Consider the following 19,664-nt stretch of genomic DNA (forward strand, 5'->3'; position numbering starts at 1 on the left):
TTCAACATTAGTTACGTCAAGATTATGAAAATTATATATTTGGGTCGATTGAGCTCTCGTATGATTATCCTTTTTACCCAAGATTTATGTTAGAGGAAAGAGATCCATTTTAGTTTTACCCATGATTTTAAGTTAGATGGATTAGGACTGACAAGTTTTAATTGTGTTAAAATACCATTAATTTATGTTACATTTATGTATTGTTAACATTTTTTAAATTATTATCCTGGCATGTTAGTCTGAAGAGATTATCAACGTTCATATTTTATACTATATATGGTTAAATAAGGTCCCGGACCTTGACCTAAAGGTTGTCTACACGCTGAAGATGCCCAAATAATGGGTGAAACATGTAACTGATGTCTACATAAATTCATGTAGATTCAAACCACATTAAATGTGGGAAGTATTGATAAGGTGGTTTTATTAAATTGTCCTTAAGATTTTATGCCTAACGTCATCTTCAATACGGAACAATAATGAGAGTTGTTACTTTTAATGGGGTTATGTCCATTAGGAGATGGAGTGGCAGGCCACTCCACTTCAAATAAGCTGAGAGCGATAAAGGGTATAACGAAGGTATGGAGGACTTCCCTTCGGGCTTCCCAGAGGGAAGCAGTGGTATTATATCGTCTTCGGATCGGCCATGGTATACTAACGCACTCCCATTTATTGAAAGTAGAACCCCCTTCGGTATGTGCTAGCGGCGTAGCAGGGGGAGAGGTGATACTCCCACGTGGCGCGTCCCAGGTGGCGGATAAGGGGGGGGGGGGTCCTAAACGGCTTGCTGGCGGACTTGAGGGAAATAAAATACCTCTCGCGGACCAAACACACTACCCTCTGCGGGTGGGGAACGCACATGTAGAATACATCTGCGGTATCCCCTGCCTGTCGTAAGAGGCGACTGATAGGGGCCCAAGGGGCTCTCAACTTGGGAGTGTGGATTGGCGACCACGGGGCCCTTAGCTGAATCTTGGCATTGCTTCCACTTACTTGTGCCAGGCTCCTCACTCTCGCCTATCCTGTCCGACCTCCCTTGGTCAACTCTTGTTCTCTTCCGACCCCGACGGTATAAGAGCATTCGAGGCCTAGGGAGTCTTTCATTTTCACGCCCTTCGTGGCCCTTGCATTTCTTCGTCCGTTACTTCATTTTCCGAAGTGACGGATACCTTCTTCTTTTCTCTCTCTTTTTACCCCCTGCCACGAACCTGCTACGCAGGCGTAGCAGGGGGAGAGGTGATACTCCCACGTGGCGCGTCCCAGGTGGCGGATAGGGGGGTCCTAACCGGCTTGCCGGCGGACTTGAGGGAAATAAAACACCTCTCGCGGACCAAACACACACCCCCTGTGGGTGGGGGAGGCTGACGAATAATACACCCACGGTATCCCCTGCCTGTCGTGCGAGGCGACTATAAGGGGCGACCAAGGGATGGATGACTTAGAACCATGAAACTACTCTTGATTCGGACCATCATGGGGGGAACACCATGGGTTACATGTACTTGCGAGTAGTATCACTAACGTGGTACGAAATATGTTTGTGATTCGTTGCAGTAAAAAGCCTGGCCGGGTGGATTCCAGTACCCGTGCGTTGTACCCATGTGGGCAACACCGCGAGTCTGGGCGTAGCCTGTGAGTTGTACCACTATATGAGCGACACCGTGGGTCTGCGTTGCCTGTGATTAGTACTCACTATGTGCGGAACACCACGGGGCCCATGGGACCGGCACCCGTGACTAGTACCCTAGGTGAGGAAACTCATCGGTTTGCGTTGGCTGTAAGTGGCGGCATTATGTGCAAAGCGCCATAGGTCTGCGTTACCTGTACGAAGTACAATACTTGTGAGTAGTACCATCTTTTGTGGAACACCGTGAGTCTTCGCTACTTCTGATTAATACCCCAACATGACACATACCATGGTTCTATTTTACTCGCGACGTGTACCATTCTGTGGGGCCTTAGACGTGGATTTTGCACCCCCTTTAGACACCAAGCATCATTGTGCTTTACAAGTGGTTCCTTGGTCGGTAATGTTATTTTCGTTCTCTATTGAATCCGATCCACTGGTTTTGTGTTTGTTTGTTTTGTGTTTTGTTGGGTTCCTGTCCATCCATTCATTCTTCATGACATATTTTATTTTTATTTTGGTCAGTGGATGGCTTTGGAATTTTTGTTCTTTCATTTCTTACCATTAGGGGCCGATGACCTTCGATGTTAGGCCCCTTAAAACAACAAACATCATCATCATCAGCATCATCTCTCTGTGGTACACATCCTCACGGAGTGCGTGGACCTGGTCGGTCTGCGCCGTAGTCTAAAACTACCCCGTACCATCTCCCTCATCCTGCGCGATGATGAGCAGTCAGCTGACTTCGCCGTCCGTTTTATGAGGGTTAATGGTCTTTTTTATCGTGTGTAATATTGTTCTTGTCTTAGTGTATTTCTGTCGACTGCGCTTTTATCCCATTGAGTCTATTTTAATTCGTGTTGCGTATTTTAATATGTTACTTGAACTCATAACTTTAATTATACATATATATCTCTGAATGTCCAGGCAGTGCCTTATTCCTTTTTCAGCTCTATTTTTCTATAATTTCTATCAGAAAATAAGGCATTGCGAATTAGATCCACTGATTGTGTTAATCTCGTAATCATTTTTCATCACCATTCATTTTAAATTCTAGTCAGTGGATACATTTTAAAATTTTAATTAACATGTCGTTATGTTCCATCTAGTACCGTTAGGGGCCGATGACCTAGCTGTTAGGCCGCTTTAAACAATCATCATCATCATCATCATCATCATAATCAGTTTTGTGAGTTGAATTTCTCTGAAACTGTACTTTCTTTATTCAGGGATTGGCATCGTGTGGAGCATGGTCCTGTTTTGACGAGTTCAACCGTATCGATTTGGAGGTGTTATCGGTTGTTGCCCAACAGATTCTCACTATCCAGCGAGCAATTCTCTCTGGTAATAGGACGATGGTGTTTGAAGGGACTGAGCTGATTCTAGATCCCACATGCGCCGTTTTCATCACAATGAACCCAGGTTATGCTGGGCGTTCTGAGTTACCAGATAATTTGAAGGCAAGTATAATGATAATACTAGAATCCCAGTCAGTGTTTAGAGATAAAGAAACTGAAGAAAAGTCCAAATTTGCATAATAAGTAATAACAGAAAGAAAAGAAAAAGAAACTGGATTTCTGATATTTATATATTAACCATGGATGTGAAATCCTTTTTGTCAGAATGATTCTTGAAAATGATTAGTGATTTCTTACTATGCAAATTTAAGTTAGCCAATAGTACTGTTAGGTATACACTTTAGCCTGTTCTTCAGTCCTCTGTTCAGACAAAACTACCTTCAAGATTGAAGGTATTTTTGCATACCAGTAGCCCGTAACGTACTATGGTCCAGCAGTACTTGGGGACTGAAAGTTCGTTAAACGTGAGAAAATGTGTGGTTTTTCGTATGATCGATTATTTCATATGATAGCATTGCTTTTAATCGCGACATTCTTACTGGCGTCATTGTAATGACCTATGTTGATTTCAGTTGGGAAAACCACTAAGGCAGTCTTTGTGAGGATGTAAAAAGGCAGGTGGAGAGTGAGAGTCTGCCGTTATAATGAAAATTCCCCAACTTAATTGTGACTGATGGTAGGCAAGAGGACCTACCATTACAATGAAAATTCCCTAACCCAGTCCGGCTCCATGGCTAAATCATTAGCGTGTTGCCCTTTGGTCACAGGGGTCCCTGGTTCGATTCCCGGCAGGGTCGGGAATTTTAACCATAATAGGTTGATTTCGCTGTCACGGGGGCTGTGTGTATGTGTCGTCTTCATAATCATTTCATCCTCATCACGACGCGCAGGTCGCCTACGGGAGTCAAATCAAAAGACCTGCATCTGGCGAGCCGTGGTGTCCTCGGGCATTCCCGGCACTAAAAGCCATACGTCATTTCATTTTTTCCCTAACCCAGTCTTCACATAAAAAAAAAAAAAAAATTTGCTGACTTCCCGTCGCGTTTCTTGGGTAACGTTAAGAGCTATGCAATTTATTACAATCGTACTCGCAACGTCTACGCTACCTGACCTAGAATTCTGTATACGATGCAGAATTCCGTAGCGAAGCACGGGTACAGCAGCTAGTATCTGATGCAGAATAGACAGCCGTGTCGGAGAGAATGAATAGGTTTTGGGAGAGGAGGAATATGATGAAAGCTAAATTCCCAGAAGAAGTAGATGGGTGTGGTTTGATTTAAGTGCTCCAATGTGGGCGTAAAGTATATGAATAAATAAATAAATAAATAAATTCATAATAATAATAAAAATCATCGAAACATAGAAAACATACCAGAAACAATGCAGGAGAGGAAGTAGATATTTCGGGACATTTATACAGAATGCGTGACGACAGGTTAATCAAACAGATGGTAATTCTAAGTTCCCAATGAGGGAATTAGATATTTTTCCACCAATAGACATGTCGGGATTGCTAAGCGGGCAATAATTCCATTGTGGAGTTTTATCTCCCGTATGCAGTTATCAGACTGTGCCTCTTATATAGGCTTCTGATAAATAAGTTCACCTGCATACACCCCAGCGTCAGTGGGTAGGGTCTGACACATCCCATTCTGATGAGTCTAGTGTCAGACCTAAGACGAAGCGCTGGTTAATAGAGCAAACGCCTGAAAAGCCTTACATCTGATCTGTTTCTAACCAAACAGATGTTAAACACATTTGGAACAAGAAGTCATCAACAACCTGGAGTCACGAATTCAAGAAAGATTAGGATAGAAACAATAAAAGAGAAGAAGCAGCAACAGAGAGAGAGAGAGATTTTTATAAAGTGTTAAAAATGGAAGGATTCCAAGGTCGGGAGGGAAATAAATCAGGCTCAATATGGTCCGAGGAGAGGAAAAGGAGATACAGTGAGCAGATGGAGTACTGGCGGAAGAAGGAACACAAAGGATGAAGCATTGAAATTATCACATGGTCCAAAGAAGACCTAAGGGAGAAAGAAAGAAAGAAAGAAAGAAAGGAGAAGTAACAATAGACCTCAGAAAGAGTGATAAATAAAGTCGTGTCCTCATCCTGAGGTGGTGCAGCTCTTTTCAGGCACACCCCCAATGGAGGTGAGCTGCATGTACCATTTCAACCACATGCCAGCCCTCCTGCCAGTTTTAAATTCCTGGCAGTACCGGGAATCGAACCCGGGCCCCCGAGGACGGCAGCTGATAACACTAACCGTTACGCTACGAAGGCGGACTGAAAGAGTGATGATATGCATATTTAATGAAGAATGAATATAAATAAGGAAGATATCTAATTTTCACTAATTTTATCTGGTTCACTAGGATAGTATGTTGCTGACGATGATGAAACTGAACAGATTATCTTGTTTGTACAGATAGGCCGACATTTCTACTCTCAAATAAATTGTCCCATGATACCCTTCTGAGACAACATTATTGTCGTAGACAGCAATAGCCTTCATGCATGCTTTTTAGTAACTTGTTTTGCAAGAAATAATTTTGTTTGCTTTCAGGCTTTATTCCGACCTGTGGCGATGATGGTACCTGATTATGCTCTCATCTCTGAGATTGTGCTATACTCATTTGGTTTTGTGAATGCTCGTCCCTTAGCTGTGAAGATAGTAGCCACGTACCGGCTCTGCTCTGAACAGCTCTCCTCACAACCACATTACGATTATGGTAAGATGACATTGCATATTTTCTAATTTTTAATTACATATTTGGCAGTATTTATAATTTCCAGTGATATAGCAATTGTCAAAATGAAAACTGCATCTACGAAAGATATTCAGACATATTTTCTTAAATGTGAAGTTGCATTGAACCACACATTCTCCCTTAATCTGTAATCAGTCTGGTAGTAAAGGAGGAGATAATACAAAGTGCGTTCAGTAGAAACCCCAAAACTCCTTTTCACAGAGAATTCATTGCATAAACTGAGATAAGATATTATTGTTCAACATAGTCGTTTTCTAGTTCAGTGCGCTTACACCATCAATTGACAAAAGGGTGGATAAGTACATAACCATCGGAAGAAAATTATTTTGGGTGGACGCTCAGCCATTCATACATCACTCGCTTAACCTTGTAGTTATGGAATTCTTTCCAGCCAGCCCATCTTTCAGTGGAACAAAAACATAGAAATACGATGTTGCAAGGTCCAGCAGTATGGAAGTTTATATTCAAGTTGCTTCTTGTCAACACTGTTGCTCAGCAGTACCATCATTATGTTGAAGATACACTCCACCACCGTATTTATGACTCATTCAACAAGGAATTTCTATCGGTTTCAATTTTTCAATAAACAAGTCTTGCAACACTTCGGTGCTTGTACTAGGATACGCTAGTATGATGGTGCTGCAGTCCTGACAAGCTGTTCGCTATGTTGCTATACATCCACGAACCTGATACGCAGGCGTAGCAGGGGGAGAGGTGATACTCCCACATGGCGCGTCCCAGGTGGCGGATAGGGGGTTCCTAACCGGCTTGCCGGCGGACTTGAGGGAAATAAAATACCTCTCGCGGACCAAACACACACCCCCTGTGGGTGGGGGAGGCTAACGAATAATACACACACGGTATCCCCTGCCTGTCGTGAGAGGCGACTAAAAGGGGCGACCAAGGGATGATTGAATTATAACCATGAAACTACTTTTGATTCGTAACATCACGCGGGGAACACCATGGGTTGCCTGTACTTGCGAGTTGTACCACTATGTTCGGTACGAAATGGGTTTGTGTTTAGTAGTAGTCATGAGCGTGGCCTGGGGGTTTCCAGTACCCGTGCGTTGTACCCATGTGGGCAACACCGCGGGTCTGGGCGTAGCCTGTGAGTTGTACCACTATATGAGCGACACCGTAGGTCTGCGTTGCCTTTGATTAGTATCCACTCTGTGAGGAACACCACGGGGCCCGTGGGACCGGCATCCGTGCCTAGTACACCTAGGTGAGGAAACTCATTGGTTTGCGTTGGCTATGAGTGGCGCCATTGCGTGAGAAACACCATAGGTCTGCGTTACCTGTACGAAGTACAATACTTGTGAGTAGTACCGTCTTGTGTGGAACACCGTGAGTTTCGCTACTTTTGATTAGTACCCCAACATGACAAATACCATGGTTCTACTTTACTCGCGACATTTACCATTCTGTGGGGCCTTAGACATGGATTTTGCACCCCTTTCGACATCAAGCATCATCGTGATTTATGAGTGGTCCCTTGGTCAGTAATCAATTATGTATGATCTTTGAGTCTGATCCACTGTATTTTGGTTGTTTGTTTCCTTTTTTTTCCATCCATTCATTCTTCATGACGACATTATTTTTTTTGGTCAGTGGATGAATTTGACATTTTTGTTCTTCCATTTCGTACCATTAACGGCCGATGACCTCGATGTTAGGCCCCTTTAAACAACAAGCATCATCATCAGTGTACGATGTATTACACTGTTCCACTGTTGCGCCAGAGTTGAGGAGGACGCAAATCTGTCCTGCAGTGCCATTCGGATGAGGTGTCGATCTTATCGGGGGTGGTCTGGGTGGTGCAACCAGACCCATATCGTCATGCATGCCTTCTGTGAACCATTCTGTACACACCCGTTGCTTTACCGACACACCTCGTCCTACATGAGCAGGAATTCTCCTAATGGATGCATCACGTTATCTCATGCCGACAATGCGCTCTCTTTCAAACTCAGTCATTTGACGGTACGGTTCTCGCATACGTCTGCGAGGCATCCTGCACGTCTGCTCAAGTCTCACTGATCCATTACCTTCGGTTTATAGCGACGACTAGAGCCACAGGCACATTTTACCAGTCGGTGGCTGTGTGCCGAAATATCGATGTGACCGTTGAACCTGAGGGCCGACATGGTTCCAGTGCTAATCATTTCTTCAAAACATACTAATTCACATGTCGTGTGAATATGAACTGCATATCTCTAGTCTTTCAGGGTGTTCCAGTTTTTTATTAACATGAGCTTACTATTGTTTTAAGAGAGTTTCTGGGAAGGTGGAGCATTGCGGGTCGGATCCACTGATTGTTTTAAGTTCATAATCATTGTTCATCGTCGTCGTTTTGACCACGAACCTGCTACGCAAGCGTAGCAGGGGGAGAGGTGATACTCCCACGTGGCGCGTCCCAGGTGGCGGATAGGGGGGTCCTAACCGGCTTGCCGGCGGACTTGAGGGAAATAAAATACCTCTCGCGGACCAAACACACACCCCCTGTGGGTGGGGGAGGCTGACGAATAATACACCCACGGTATCCCCTGCCTGTCGTGAGATGCGACTAAAAGGGGCGACCAAGGGGTGCTTGGATTAGAACCATGAAACTACTTTTGCTTAGTACCATCACGCGCGGAACACCATCGGTCGCTTTTACTTGCGAGTAGTACCACTCTGTTAGGTACTCTATAGTTTCGTGATTCGTAGCACTCGAGTGGGGTTCAGTGTGGGTTTCCAGTACCCGTGAGTCGTGCCCGTGTGTGCAACACCACGCGTCTGGGCGTAGCCTGTGAGTTGTACCACTATACGAGCGACACCGTAGGTCTGCGTTGCCAGTGATTAGTACCCACTATGTGAGGAACACCACGGGAATGCCGGCGCCCGTGCTTGGTACACCTAGGTGAGGAACCTCATCGGTTTGCGTTGGCTATGAGTGGCGCCATTGTGTGAGAAACACCATAGGACTGCTTTACCTTTACGACGTACAATACTTGTGAGTAGTACCGTACTGCTTGGAACACCGTGAGTTTACGCTACCTTTGATTAGTACCGCAGCTCGAGAAATATCATGGTTCTACTTCTCGCGACTTGTACCATACTGAGGGGCCGTAGACCTGGTTTTTGGACCCCTTCAGACATCAAGCATAATCGATTCAGGACTATGCTTTATAAGTGCTCCCTTGGTCAGTAATACTATTATTTATGCCCGTTTTTGAGTCGGATCCACTGTTTTTTTGTTTGTTTCTTGTTTGTTTTTTGTTATTTTCTGGGTTCATGTTCCTCCATTCATTTTTCATGACATTTTTATTTATTTTGGTCAGTGGATTTTTTGAACTTTTCATTTCGTAATTTAGGGGCCGATAACCTCGATGTTAGGCCCCTTAAAACAACAAGCATCATCATCATCGTCTTTTTGAATTCTATTCAGTGGATTTATTTTGGAAATATTTTAACTCTGGATATTATGAGTTGGATTCGCTGATGAATTAAAATTCATATTCATCCATTCTTCATCATGATATTTTGAATTCTGGTCAGTAGATGAATTTTATAATTTTAAATTGTAATTACATTTCGACTCACTTCGTACCATTAAGGGCCGATGATCGAGGTGTTTAGGCCCCATTAAACAACAAGCATCATAATCTGGCTGTCTGCTCGTCAATTTCGACGTTCCGTTTTACTCTAAGCCTGCTAGATGGCAGAGTAAACCTAATTTGTCTTGGGTGTATACGGCTGAGGCATAATTAATTTTGTCCGATAAGCACCAAATGTGTGACCAGATATCTTTTACCACGAACCTGCTACGAAGGCGTAGCAGGGGGAGAGGTGATACTCCCACGTGGCGCGTCCCAGGTGGCGGATAGGGGGGTCCTAACCGGCTTGCCGGCGGACTTGAGGGAAATAAAATACCTCTCGCGGACCAAACACACTACCCCCTGCGGGTGGGGGACGCACATGTAGAATACACACGCGGTACCCCCATCCTGTCGTATGAGTCGACTAAAAGGGGCGACCTAGGCGCGGACATGGATTGCGGTTTGGTATAATGTGTTGGACCTCCTGTGGATGGGAGGGGTCGAGTACATTCAGAGGTAATCCCTGCCTGTCGTAGAAGGCGACTTAAGGGGTCATGTGGCCATGGTCCCCTCTTTATTTTATTATTATTTTTCCGAGGGTCAGATGAAGACCATTCAAAATTTTTATGTGCGTGCTGCACGGAGATGGGCCTCTTACATGTGCGATTACGCCCAAAAGCCCGCAACTGTCCACCCAGGACCATTGCGTGGTGGGAGCGCCATGTACCTTGACAGTGGTATCCGCCTGACAACACAGGTCCCCGCACAGCCGAATGCCAGTAGGACATATTATTATTAATTATTTTTATTTTTTCTCTATATTTAGTGCTCTGTACACGCTATGGGGTACATGCTATTGCGGGTGACTGGAGGAAGGGAGTCTTAGTGCTCATTGCCTCAGTCATCCCGTATTAGGCATCGTTCAACATCGGACCCCGGGCAGTACCTGCTATGACCAGGTGGGTATTGCCTTGGCTGCTTGGTTCGGCTACAGAGACCCCTGATCGGAGTGGGTGGCATTCGGGGAGGAAGCTAAAGGGCATGGCTTCCAAACGAAGTCGGCTCTCTCAAGGTGGTCCCCCACCTAAGTCTTTAACTTTTGCTTCCCTGAGAGGTTCAACTCCCTGGGAACATGCGCAGCGTGAAGGAATGGGATCCAGCTTCCCTAGGTTTCTGGTCGCTACCAGAACCGATGGGCACGATTTTAAGCTGGTGAAGTTGATCCTTTTTAGCAGGTACATCGAAGGCGTCTATGGCGAACTGGAGGAACTTAAGAAATTGCGCAACGGTAGTTTGCTTCTAAAGACTCGTACAGCACTGCAAGCTGATCAGTTGCTTAAGTGCGAGCACTTTGGCGAAATCTCCGTCAAAGTGGAGGCGCATAAGTCCTTGAACCTGGTTCGCGGAGTCATCTTTCACCGCGACCTTATTTTGAACACTGACGACGAGTTGATGGAAGACATGAAGAACCGTGGCGTGACACACGTCCGGCGCATTACGCGCAAGGTCAACGGCGAAGACGTTGCCACTGGTGCCTTCATTGTGTCTTTCAAGTTGTCAGTGTTACCAGAGAAAGTCAAGGTAACAACTTATCGTTGCGATGTGATGCCGTACATCCCGCCTCCTATGCGATGCTATCAATGCCAGCGATTCGGACATATGGTATCTCGCTGTTCGAATCAGGCTGTATGTGGTACATGTGGACGAGTAGCTCACGGCGCGGAGGAGTGCACAACTCCATACAAGTGCACTAACTGCTCCGGTTTTCATTCTCCTCGGGATCGGAATTGTCCGACATACCTGAGTGAGAAGAAGATCCAGATCAAGACCCTGGATGGTCTTTCCTACCAGGAAGCGCGCCGTAAGTTTCATTCTACGAATACACCTGCCCGTACACTCGACTATAGCTTGATAGCTCAGAGTCTTCCAGGTTCGTCATTTACGACCTCGACACCTGTCCAGACCGCTGCGCCCAAGGCGACTGTTGCTGCTCCCAGCAACGTCGCAAATAGTCAAAGCTCGAAGGTTGGTACCACCCTACCTTCGACCACCCAGAAGTCTGCGCAGGCTGGCAGTTGCCAGCCGGCACAGCAAGGGGGGAAGACTCTCCCTCCCCCCTAGGAGGTCGACGAAAGTCGTGCCCCAGCCGGCGGAGGCGGCCTCGTCGACCAGGGCTGGGAAACCATCTCCCAGCCCGTCTAAACCTGAAAAAAAGAAGGGGAAGAAGAGCGCCCGTTCTGAGCGCTCTCGGACTTCCCCTGCGAAGGAGAAGTCATGCCCCCCATCTGGGGGGTATGAGTCTGCGCCAGGAGGCACTCCTGCTCCCAAACCTGCGCGCTCTCCTCGTAGGGGACCCCCTCGCGCCCGAAAAGTGTCGAAGTTCTGGGCGGCACCCCTGCCATCTTTTGATGATGGAATGGACGTCGCGCTGTCCTCTACATCTACGGATGTAGAATTAGATAGTGTTTAGGCTAACGAGCATTTTTTCGCTCATAACCTAACACTCCTTTTATAGTCCACACTCCACGAACCTGCTACGCAGGCGTAGCAGGGGGAGAGGTGATACTTCCACGTGGCGCGTCCCAGGTGGCGGATAGGGGGGTCCTAACCGGCTTGCCGGCGGACTTGAGGGAAATAAAATACCTCTCGCGGACCAAGCACACACCCCCTGTGGGTGGGGGAGGCTGACGAATAATACACCCACGGTATCCCCTGCCTGTCGTGAGAGGCGACTAAAAGGGGCGACCAAGGGTTGATTGTATTAGAACCATAAAATTACTTGTGATTAGTACCACCACTAGGAGAACACCAAGGGTTGCTTTTACTTGTGCGTTGTACCACTACATTAGGTACGAAATTGGTTTGTGATCAGTAGCACACAGGAGCACCGCGCGGTCGGCTTTTGCAGTACCTGCGATTAGTTCCACCATATGAGCGGGACCATGGGATGATAGCTACCATGGTTCTGCCTTGCCTTTGATTAGTACCCACTATATGGGGAACACCACGGGATAGGGAGAGGTCCCAGTGGTTAGTACTCTTCTGTGATGAACACCATATTTTTGCGTTGCCTGTAAATGGCGCCGCAAAGTGAGAAAGCATAGGTCTGTATTATGTCGAATTTCATAAGCTCTGAGTAGTACAATAATGTGTGGAATGCCGCAAGTCTCTGCTACTTTTGATTAGTACCGCAACAGAACAAATACCATGGTTCTATTTTGATAGCGATCAGTACGGTTATGAGGGGCGGATAACTGCGATTTAGATCCCCCATTTGACTGCACGCATAATCGATTCCGTGTTATGCTATAGCAGTAGTCCCTTGGTCAGTAATACGATATTGTCACGTCTGTTTATGTGAATGTGAGTCATTGCGGGTCGCAACCACTGATAGTTTTAAATTCATGTCCATCCATTCATTCTTCGTTCTCACGTTTTTGAATTCTGGTCAGTGGAGAATTTTAGATTTTTAATATATCATTCCATTTCGTCTCATTTCGTACCATTAGGGGCCGATGACCTTAGATGTTAGGCCCCTTTAAACAACAATCATCAATCAATCATCTATAGTCCACACTATGGCACTGTTACAGGGGAATTGTAATGGTTATGACAGGCATCTTGCTGAGTTACGTCAGCTCATTAGTGAGTACGCAGCGAGTATAGTCTGTATTCAGGAGACGAACTTCACACCTGGTCATCATACGGTCTTGAGGAATTTCAGACTATACTCGACAGAACGGAACTATGCTCACCGGCGTCCGGTGGTGTTGGCATTTTTGTACCTTCTGATACCTACAGCGAAGAGGTTCCATTAAGAACTCCCCTCGAGGCTGTAGCTGTTTGCGTTCCGCTGCCTGTCATAACAACAGTGTGTAATGTTTATTTTCCACCAGGTCACGCTCAAAACATAACTGATGTCACTGATCTTATAGATCAGCTTCCACCTCCCTTCCTCTTGTTGTGCGATATTAACGCCCACCACCCCATCTGGGGCTCTTGAGACGCCTTGCCCCAGGGGGAGAGAGCTGCAAACATTAGTAACAGAGCTGGATTTATGTATTTTGAACACGGGGGAACCAACTCACTTTACTGTGCGTTACGGCACATATTCTCGCATAGACGTAAGTCTATGCAGCCGAACGTTGGTTCCACTGTTTCGGTGGCATACAGACGATGATCTCTGTGACAGTGACCATTTTCCCATCATTCTTACTTTGATGAACCAAAAATCCGTCGAGGCTCCCCCTCGATGGATTTTGAAACATGCTGATTGGCCAAAGTACTCATCGTTAGCTGCCTTTAACGATGATATCAGGTGGACCGTCGGCGAGGAAATAACTTATATCACCCGAGTTATTCTTGCTGCTGCTGCTGCGGAGTCCATTCCGTTCTACTCGGGGACTCCTCGCCGAAAGCTCGTTCCTTGGTGGAACGAAGAAATAACAGCACCTATCAAAGAAGGCCGTCGCGCTCACAAACGTTACCGTCGACAGCCTACTGCGGCCAACTTGATAACATTCAAGAAACTCCGCGCCAATGCGCGAGCTCTTATTCGTCAAAGTAAGAAGGCTTCATGGGAGAGAGATGTGTCGTCTATGACGTCACATACTCCATCATCTCAAGTGTGGACTAAGCTTCGACGTATTTCGGGTATCCATAGATCATCTTCTGTACCGGTAATTTCCATTGCAGGCAGTATTGTCACTGAATCCCTCCTGATTGCTGACCATCTGGCCTGTCATTTCGCGGATGTATCTGGCTCCGGGAACTACCATCCTGATTTCCTCGCTGTGAAGCGAGAGGCAGAACGTCATCACCTTAGTTTTGCCTCTCTAGCTTCAGAGGACTACAATGTGCCCTTTACGGAGTGGGAACTCCGCAGCGCCCTAGCGCTTTGCAAGGACACGTCTCCTGGACCGGACAACATCCACAACCAGATGTTGAAACACCTTAGTGATGATAGTCTACTCTATCTCCTTCGTGTGTTCAACCGTATCTGGATGGAGGGTGATTTTCCGTCTCAGTGGCGAGAGGGCATAGTCATTCCTGTCCTCAAGCCTGACAAAGATCCTTAAGTATGCAGGAAGTTACAGGCCGATTTGTCTTACCAACTGCCTGTGTAAACTATTTGAGAGGATGGTAAATCGCCGACTCGTGTGGTGGCTGGAGAAACAAGGACTCTTGCAGGGTACCAATGTGGTTTTCGAGCCGCTCGATCCACCACTGACCACTTGGTCCGCCTGGAGAGCTCTATCCAGGATGCGTTTCTCCGTAAACAGCACTTGGTTGCTGTTTTCTTTGATTTAGAGAAGGCTTACGACACTGCATGGCGATATGGTATCCTTTCAGTCCTGCATCAATGGAGATTCCGAGGTAACTTGCCGGTATTTATTGCGAATTTTTTGTCCCTCCGTCTATTCCGTGTCCGAGTAGGGAGGACATATTCGCAATATCACGTTCAGGGAAATGGAGTCCCACAGGGATCGGTCCTTAGTGTCACTCTGTTCGCGATTGCCATAAACGGTATTGTCGCTGCTGCTGGTCCAGCAGTAATACCGTCGCTATATGTGGACGATTTTGCTCTGCACTATAGGTCGTGCAGTATGGCAGTCGCAGAGCGACAATTACAGCAAGCTATTAGGAGGGTGGAGAAGTGGACCTTAGAACATGGCTTTCGGTTTTCTGCCGCAAAGACCTCCGTTGTCCACTTTTGTCGTCAACGTACTCTTCACCCTCATGCTGAGCTTTATCTAGGAAATGTCATTCTTCCAGTTGTTGACACCTACCGATTTCTTGGGCTCCTTTTTGACAGTAAATTATCGTGGGAGCCACACGTGCGGGAGCTAAAAGTGCAATGCACCAAGAGGCTTAACCTCTTGAAGTTTCTTAGCAGCACTAATTGGGGAGCTGACCGCGTGGTGCTCCTGCGATTCTATCGGGCACACATTTTATCCCGGTTAGACTACGGCAGTGCAGCATATGGCTCCGCAAGGCCAAGCGTTCTTGCGAAGCTGAACAGTATCCACCACAGCGGGGTTACGTTGGCGACGGGAGCTTTTCGTACTAGCCCCATCGCTAGCCCGCTCGCTGAGTCTGGTGTGCCGCCTTCACACCTGAGGCGCCAGTAACTCCTACTTACGTATGCTGCAAATTTGCGACAGATGCCACTTTATCCGAGCTATCCCTGCGTGTTCAACAATGGCAACCGTTTGTTGTACGCTGCTCATCCTCGTGCGACGCGGCCGGTTGGAATACGCTTGGATAGCAGTTATGAATTGTTTGACGTACCTTCGATTCGTTGCCTTGTCAGACAACCAAGTGGGGTACCTCCGTGGGTTGTACGACGACCTGAAATCATCCTGGATTTGCACACTGGCCCGAAAGGAGACACGGACCCTTCGATTTATCGGAGGATCTACCTGTCCGTTCTTGGCCGCTATCCAGGTTCAGTCGTCGTTTACACGGATGGTTCAAGGACAGATACGAAGGTGGGCTGTGCGTTCGTTGTCGGAAATGATCGATTTCTTTTTGCTCTCCCGGAAACCTGTAGTATGTACACAGCGGAGCTTTATGCTATCTGTGGAGCTCTGCGGTACGCACTGTACAATGAACGCCGACACTTTCTCGTGTGTACTGACTCCTTGAGCTCGCTCCAGTCTATTGATACCTGTTTCCCTCGGCACCCTCTGGTGCAGCGGATCCAGGACCTGCTGGCCGGGTGTTCGGATACCGGCACCAGAATTACGTTTGTGTGGCCCCCCAGCCACATGAGCATAGAGGGAAACGAGTTAGCAGATCAGGCTGCCAAGGAGGCAGTTACACTGCCCCCGTTGCCTTTCAAGGTTCCAGCAAGTGATATTCGCTCTCAGCTGAGACATCTGGTTATGTCTCATTCGGAGATGGAGTGGCCGGCCATCCCACTTCCCAATAAGCTGAGGGCGATGAAAGGAACAACGAAGGTATGGAGTACTTCCCTTTGGGCTTCGCGGAGGGAAGCCGTGGTATTATGTCGCCTTCGGATCGGCCACGGTATCTTGACGCACTCCCATCTACTGAAAGGAGAACCCCCTCCGGTGTGTACCTGCGGCGACCATCTTACCGTGGTACACATCCTTACGGAGTGTGTGGACCTGGTCGATCTGCGCCGTAGTCTTAACCTTCCGAGTACAATCTCCCTTATCTTGCGCGATGACGAGCAGTCAGCAGACCTCGTCATCCGCTTTATGAGGGATAGCGGTCTGTTTTATCGTGTGTGATGATGTCCATTGTCCTAGTGTTGTTTTTGTCAGTTGCGCTTTTATCTCATTGACTTCATTTTAGTTTGTGTTGCGCATTATAATGTGTTATTTTAACGTCTAACGTAAATTATGTGTTAATATCTGTACTACTGGGCGATGCCTTATTCCTTCGATTTCCTGTACTTTCTCTTATTTTAATAGAACATAAGGCATTGCGTATTAGATCCACTGACTGTTTCAATCTCACCCTCATTTTTCTTAATCACCATTCTTTTTTAACTCTAGTCAGTGGATACTTTTTAAAATTTTAACTTCATGTCTCATGTTATTCATTTCGTTCCATTCGGGGCCGATGACCTTCGATGTTAGGCCCCTTAAAACAACAAGCATCATCATCATCAGATATCTTTTACATGCTGACATGGTACGAGATACTGCACTTAGTGGTTTTCTCCGCCCTCCAAAAATCCGACTTCCTCTGCCGGGTTTGAATCCGCTATCTTGGGATCCTGTGGCTGATATGTTACCATAGATCCACAGAGGCAGCTAATAAGATCTGGAGGTTAGATAATGAAAGGAATTACTGAATACACTGTCTAATTATTCCAATAAGTGTTTGGTATTTGTGAAAGTATTCCAGAGATAATTTTTCTTTTTTTAAAATATGGGTGTGGAGGAAAATGTTACCTTTTTTATTGGTAGCTCTGAAAATATTCGTCTTGTTCCTTCTTTCAGGAATGCGAGCTGTCAAGTCCGTGCTGACTGCGGCTGGTAACTTGAAGCTCAGATACACAACAGAGTCTGAAGATATCCTCATGCTACGCTCCATTAAGGATGTTAATTTACCCAAATTTCTCACACATGACCTTCCATTATTTCAGGTATAGTAAGTTTTCTATTTTTGGAATCCCGTACACAAACATGTACACCCCCTTCGTGTGGGGGACGCAAATGAAGAATACATGCACGGTATCCCCTGCCTGTCGTAAGAGGCGACTTGGGAGCGTGGTTTGGCGACATGGGGCCTTTAGCTGAGTTCCGGCATTGCTTCCACTTACTTGTGTCAGGTTTCTCACTTTCATCCATCCTGTCCGACCTCGCTTGGTCAACTCTTATTCTTGTCCGACCCCGACCGTATTAGAGCATTCGAGGCCTAGGGTATAGTGCTGGCTACCGAGTGTATGATTCGAAGCAGTGCATCGATTCATTCAAGTGTCCGAATGAATCGATTTACAGGAACGGCGAGCTCACGGCACCCGATTCAGTTGACTCGCAACAGATAGTGCTGAGTGGCTCACTCACGGATCAGTGAAACACAACACACACACACCGTTCACGGTATAGTTAACATTGGCGGGAGCCGAAATAGGGAACATGCATGATCCGGGGTTTTAATTAAAAACATGCTAATCTGATTCAAAATTTCATGCAGAATTCAAAAATGTGATCAGAATGTACAAATAATAACTCCAAACGTGATAAAAGTCTACGAAAATGTCACGTCACGCAAGCACGCGATCTCATTGGTCTGACGTCATCGTACAGGTTGACTGAATTAGCAGACGAAGTAACACATAGTGTGCTGTGAGAAGCAGGATACACTTCGCGTATTTCTACTTTACGTTAGTGTCTAGTATGGTTAAATTCGAGGTCTATACATTGGATAATAATCTGAGTGGTATATTTTAGACTTAAAATGAATCCTGCGCAGACAGTGAGGCAGAAAACTTATAAATGGTGTAGAGTTCCGATGTGCAATAGCACATCGCATACCATACCAAACAAATTGTTTATAAATGTTCCAAAGACGCTAAAACTAGGGAGAAATGGATTTTGGCGAGCCGGAGAAATGCTGGTGATATATCGGAAAAGTCTACAGTTTATTTTTTTGAAGATTTTAACGTAAGATGAATTTGTTTGAATTTTCAAATCACTTTTCCATGTCAGCTGTTCTAGTGGTAAAACTTTAAATTTTAATGTATGATGCTTTATTTAAATTCTTCAATTACATCTTGGAATATGAAAGTAAAAAACAGTGCATTAAATAATGCTGATTATTAAAGTACTCTCCTAACCTAACCTATGTTTTGGGTGATCCATGTCAAGATAATAAATCAAAGGGGTTATGAACCATTCTGACAGCTCTAATTCTACCAATATATCTTGGCATGGGACAGTTATGTATGTCTTTATTGAAGAGCTTAATTGGTAAAGAAATTTAGGCTATATCTAAATACTCTATAATGTAACAAAGAATAGGCCTGTACATCATGAAAGGAAACAACGTGAATTTAACAAATGTATAACTCTACACAAAACCAATGCTTGTCTGTTGGGATCTTATAAGTTAACAATGCTCAGTTATAATAATTATCATAATATTAATGAAATAAATAACATAATTGCACACAGGTGAAAATAGTGATGTAGGTGTTTAAAATATTATCCAACTTAGCCTAAGTTTTAGGTTATACAAGCCAAGTCAATAAACCGAAGGGTAAAAATACCGCGCGAGTTGGCCGTGCGGTTAGGAGCGCGCAGCTGTGAGCTCGCATCCGGGAGATAGTGGGTTTTGAACCCCACTGCCGGCAGCCCTGAAGATGGTTTTCCGTGGTTTCCCATTTTCACACCAGGCAAGTGCTGAGGCTGTACCTAAGGCCACGGCCGCTTTGTTCCCATTCCTAGGCCTTTCCTGTCCCATCGTCGCCGTAAGACCTATATGTGACGGTGTGACGTAAAGCAAACAGAAAAAAAAGTAAAAGTCACAGCACCCAAAGACATTCCTGTATTGAGCAACTAAAATGTCACCGGGACACTTTTCTTTCCTGATATGCTCAGCTTGTTAAAAGCCAAATGTAATTAATGGTATTGGCTTCACGCCCCGCTAACTACTTCTACGATTTTCGGAGACGCCGATGTGCAGGAATTTAGTCCTGCAGGAGTTCTTTTACGTGCCAGTAAATCTACCGACACGAGGCTGACGTATTTGAGCACCTTCAACTACCACCGGACTGAACCAGGATCGAACCTGCCAAGTTGGGGTCAGAAGGCCAGCACAGTCTGAACCACTCAGCCCGACTTGT

At 45.8% G+C, this 19,664-nt stretch overlaps 1 protein-coding gene across 1 annotated transcript in view; it reads left to right on the forward strand.

Moving 5' to 3' along the window:
• Positions 1–19,664, forward strand: part of Dhc36C (Dynein heavy chain at 36C) — a 911,918-nt gene that overhangs the window by 201,065 nt on the left and 691,189 nt on the right. Inside the window, exons 13-15 of the mRNA XM_068227203.1 lie at positions 2,857–3,087; positions 5,552–5,717; positions 17,317–17,462. Of these exons, the coding sequence (XP_068083304.1) occupies positions 2,857–3,087; positions 5,552–5,717; positions 17,317–17,462 (543 nt within the window). The remainder of the gene's footprint in view (positions 1–2,856; positions 3,088–5,551; positions 5,718–17,316; positions 17,463–19,664) is intronic.

This window comes from Anabrus simplex, chromosome 4 (genome assembly GCF_040414725.1).
Source record: "Anabrus simplex isolate iqAnaSimp1 chromosome 4, ASM4041472v1, whole genome shotgun sequence".
In the NCBI taxonomy this organism is placed as follows: domain Eukaryota; kingdom Metazoa; phylum Arthropoda; class Insecta; order Orthoptera; family Tettigoniidae; genus Anabrus; species Anabrus simplex.